Here is a 4,939-nt window from a genome sequence, read left to right as displayed (position 1 = left end):
ACATCTGTTACCTCTTATTTTATAGGAATACCTGTTGCTCATGCCAAACACCTGTCAGTGGGCTTACGAAACTGTTAGTTATAAGGTGAACATAAATTCAATACTGAAGTACTGTTATATTTTTTACCCTTCAAATACCTTTGCTATTTACAGACTACTAGAGTTCAAAGAAGAAGTTTCAAACAGCTCACACTTCCACCGGACATAAGAACCAGGCAGTGCAGTGTGAAGCTGATCCCATGGAGCTGCTGATATTCTCCCCAAGCGATGACGGTGAAGAAACGGATGTGCTGGAGTACGCACACGATGCCAGCGAGCCAGAGAATGAGGACATGCTGAGCGCGACTGTTTCGGTAGAAGATTTGGACGATGACTACACAACAGACTCAGTAGAAAACATGGACGTCGCACCTTCGGCCGACGACAACACTTCTACTACAGACAATGGCACTGCTCACTCTGCATTTTATTCGAATAGTGGTAGTTCTGGAGTGGTTGCCACGGTAGACGGTGATCAAGATTCTGATTCGTCTCTAGAGTATGAAAATGCGGCTGATGGAACTGGTCCGTTTAGCATATCCACTGTTGCTATTCACAATAAGGTCCAATACACAAGTGTCGGTTATTACGATACAAAGGAGACGGCACAGCGGAGCTTGCACCAGCTGAATCAATTCGTTTACAGCTATAAGACGCGATATGTGTCAACGTTTCGGGTGGAAAAGAGTTTGAGTGCCGCTCACACAAAGATTGTCATCATCGAATCAAGCTAATCACCCATCAAGCTGGCGAATCTGGGGAAAAATACCAGGTTCTACAGCAGGGAGAACATGCTGGAACTGTAGTTAATCTCACAACTAAGGGCATTTCACTAATTTTAAAACCCAACGTGGATGCACTGCTAAAGCTCGGTATGACCGCAGGTCGAGTGAGGAACATGCTGCTTTTTAAGTGTCTGAGAGATCCTGTCATGCTCGCACTGGTGCCAGAAACGAAGAAAATGGAAAACAGGACAGTCTATTTGAAGCGACTGGCGGGGGATGGATGGGAGATCAGTAAATTCGTGGCATTAACAACTGGACAGCGGGAAAGTTATGTCAAAGTCGAGTTGAATTTTGTCGAGTCGATGAAACGAATGGGGCAGACATGAACGAACTTATCGTCTTAGACGAGTTCGAGCATTTTGTCACTGTAGAAGGCGTGTCCGTAGCCTCACTTGGTGTAGTGGTGACATCTAGAGCTTTATTTCGCGATGTAGAGCGTGCAGTACATGACCAAGGCGACAGCTTGGTGCTATCTACGGACGGCACCTACAGAATCCATTTTGGTGGTTGGACCCTCGTAGACTGTGGAGGAATCTCTGTGGAGCGATCGGGTACGGGATACGTACAGCGATTTCGTCCTTGGATCTACATGTGCGTCAAAACAGAGAGCATCATTGCTTATGAGCACATGCTTAGAGCTTTGGTCAAATACGCAAAAACATTTTTGAACCTTGAACTGAAGGTGCATAGTGCCAGTATTGACCATGCAGACGCTATAGCTTCTGCTTTCGAATTAGTGTGGCCCCATATAGAAATTCTATCCTGTTGGGAGCATTTTCTCCGTCAGTCACGCAAGCAGACTAAGCTTGAGAAAACCAAGGGATTCATGAAAGACATCGGAAAACAGCACCTACGACTACTACACCAGTCTCGGTCTCTAAAACAGTTTAGAGCTCTTTCTAAACGAGTGGTAAAGGCCTGGAAAGAATCTGGAGAGGATAAACTAGCTGAGTGGCTTCAAAATGTGTATTTGACAAAGCGCTGGGAGCGCTGGAGTGTCAATAGTTCATCAGTACCAGGATTTCTTCCCTCCCAGCAGCCTATTGAAAGCCATCACCGCGTCATTAAAGTAATCGTCACTGACTATAAAAAAGCTCCTACAATTACGGTGCTGAATTCCGTGTTGCCACGGGTACTCCTGTACGACGCCACCAATCTCACACCTGAACATCATCGGCATTACGCAGAAGGTTTGAAATTTATTTATTATTATTACGAACATCAATCCATTTAATTTTTTTCTTTGTGATGTTAGGACCACTTCCTATTAATGCTGTCGTGAAGGCAAAAAAGCAATTACTTCTCCCTGATAACTACTGCATCGCTAGGTCTACAACACGAATTCGAATATTCTTCAATAGTGATAACACGATGGTACTACCAATGGCCGCAGAAAATCTATCCGCAGTAAGTGTAACTGTGGAGCGAACTGAGCGGTACGGTTCTTAAACGTATTAACTTACTTACAAATCTATCTGATATGAAATTGTGTATTGAACGAATGTTAAACTAGATTTAAGAACTCGTTGTTGGGAAAGCTTGGCCCATCTCAACCTATAAACGAAGCGAAATCACATTTATATCACTACAGCAAGCGACTGTAGACCGACGGGCGCTCGTGCAGATGAATCCGCTAATACCAAGATCAAAGTGGCGTTTTGAAGAGGTACGCCATGGTGCCAAACTGTATTCCACTTTACTTTATCTAAATAGTATTTTTATATGGACAGATATGCTTAATCAGGAATGTGTTCCGTTGTACCTGCAAAAATTTTATGCATACAGGTTGGGTGTGCTCCCACGTAATCGCTTCCCTCGACTTGCTGAATAAGCTCAAAATTGGATTAGCGTTGCAAAAGATCCCGATGCGAGGGTTGCCTGGTCAGCGGAGAGATTTCCAGGGAGGACTGACACGTGACTCAGATCCCTATGATGTCGATCGACTCATTCAACTGATCACAAAGACCCCTGGAAAGCCTTTAAAGTGGCCTGTTGTCCAAGAATTTGATATCGAAGATGAAGGAAAAACATACAAGGAGCATCGAGTTGGTCAAGTTGCAGGATGCAGATTGTCTGCGACAGAAGGAGTGTACGTGTGGAGCGTTGTCTTCATCCATGGAGATTCGCTGGAATATCAAGTCGAGGAACTGGCCCATGCAGTTCGGCGCGCTCATGCACTAGGTACCCAGTGAGCACAACACAGTGCGTGACTCTTAACTCCAGCATTTCATTATTACATACTAGTACATCTCTGCTTGTCCTGACGAACGGAAAATCAGATTGTACGCACTGCCTTCTCTAAGCAGTGACTTTCTGTTGGCAGCAAAGCGAAACAGATTTTCATTGTACTGGTCTTACCAACAGATTTTCCCTCGGGAACTGTAGGCAACATATGTGTCAATTAATTAGCACCCAGTCTTCTTCAGCGACAGCAGCTCTGTCACGAGCTACTACACCGGATAGGCCTACACCCTTTCGAGAGCACCCGCGATTGTCAGTATGTATACTCTCGTAAATCCATCAGCGTTGATGTATCACTCCAGTCGACGTCTAAACAATATTTAAACAGTAAATGGTTAGATTGTTGTACTTCATTAAAAAGTAAAACCATGTAGACATCTTGATTTCAAATAATATAAATATATAATACTTTGAAGTGTATTATATAATGTGATTGAAGATTCACGCTGCATATCATCTCATTATATGCTCTAATTTAAGTATAGTGAATTACGGGAGTTTGTTACAGGTGCCTCTGTTAAGACAAAATAAAATCCAACGAAAGTCGGTCGCTTGTACTACTTTGATCGTCACCATATTGTGACGGGGCTTCGGCAGTCGCCACCGGAGGCAAAGGCACCAGCCTTGCTATCAATTGGTCGTTTGATTCGTCACTCTCGTTTGCATGCCGCCGACATGTGCGCTTGTTGTGGCCAACTTCACTGCAGTTCTTGCATCTGTACGTTGACTTTCTTGTATTAGAGTCTTCGCCAGCACTTGCTATTCTTCTTGTAATGCGTCGGCCAGCTTGTTTATAGTATGGCAACGGAAGCACAGGACTGTCCCCGCTATCGATATCTCGGACTGGCAATGACACGGCTTTCCCCCCGAAGGCGTCCCTATATGACGAAACAAGATAGCTCTTGTGAAAGGCCAGTTTTGAGTGTTCGATGTCTCCTCGTTCCTGAAATTGTGCGATAATGTGGCGGCACGCGATCCGCATTTGGTCGAAAGTAGTACAAGTGCAAGACGGAGGATCCATTTGCACTTGAATAGCCCTAGAACTGCCAGTATACAAAACGTAGGACATTGAACTCGATGACCGGACCATCAAATATTGCCCTGATAGGTTCTTTTCTTGTTCCCAAAGTTTTTTAGCGTACGGTGTCAAATCGCGATGATCTTTTTGCCACTCCTCTAAGTTTCTGTTACGTTCCACCAGTCGCTCCATTTCAACCACTGCAATCGAGTACAATGCATTGAACGGGGCAGATGTCCTAATACCATTATCCAGCATAGCGTTATTTTCACTTTCAACAAAGTTCGAGGACCTCCACTCAAACAGAGAAAGAGCCCGCCACTCCTCGGAGTTGTAATTATCTGTCATCACACTATCAGCGTCCGATCCACTAAGATTATTTCCAAATCCAGAGTTAGGAACGGGACGACCGTCATTGCCAGATACTGTGTTAGACTCAGGACAATGATCATTTCCAGTGTCTGCACTCTCGCCAGTCGAACTGTCGCCATTTTCACAAATCGATAAAGATGAGCGCACGTACGTTGACATGTTGGCATGAACTGTCCACCTCCATGGTATAATTTGCTTGACGTATCGAAAAATCCGTTTACCGTATTGCGTTTTAGTTCTTCCATAGCTGCCTTAAATTCTTTGCGAGTCGAAGCAGATTGTACCTTCCAAATAGCGTTTTCAAAGTCGTTGCCGGACATTCTGCAAGTTCTTCTGATATTCCGCATTATACGAACAGTACAATAACGTAAATTGATGCGGATTCCAGTGGTGCAGAAAAAAATTTCAGAAGCGCTGATCACTTTCCCTCTGTCACAGAACACAGCTCGATCTTCCAATTCTATCCCAGCTTGACGACACTGCT

The 4,939-nt window shown here is 44.4% G+C and overlaps 2 protein-coding genes across 2 annotated transcripts; both read left to right on the top strand.

Moving 5' to 3' along the window:
- Positions 1–239: 239 nt before the first annotated feature.
- PPTG_01187 (hypothetical protein) lies at positions 240–1,150 on the top strand (the record flags this gene model as incomplete). Its single annotated transcript, XM_008892800.1, has 2 exons — positions 240–353; positions 908–1,150. The coding sequence occupies 2 exons, from the start codon at positions 240–242 to the stop codon at positions 1,148–1,150; spliced, it is 357 nt and encodes a 118-aa protein (XP_008891048.1).
- A 1,690-nt stretch (positions 1,151–2,840) lies between these two features.
- PPTG_01186 (hypothetical protein) lies at positions 2,841–3,005 on the top strand (the record flags this gene model as incomplete). Its single annotated transcript, XM_008892799.1, has 1 exon — positions 2,841–3,005. One exon carries the CDS (start codon positions 2,841–2,843, stop codon positions 3,003–3,005), a length of 165 nt encoding a protein of 54 aa, XP_008891047.1.
- Positions 3,006–4,939: the final 1,934 nt, after the last annotated feature.

This window comes from Phytophthora parasitica, assembly GCF_000247585.1.
Source record: "Phytophthora parasitica INRA-310 unplaced genomic scaffold supercont2.1, whole genome shotgun sequence".
In the NCBI taxonomy this organism is placed as follows: Eukaryota; Oomycota; class Peronosporomycetes; order Peronosporales; family Peronosporaceae; genus Phytophthora; species Phytophthora nicotianae.
Note: the sequence above shows the minus strand (reverse complement) of the source record. Positions and strands in the feature narration are given on the sequence as shown.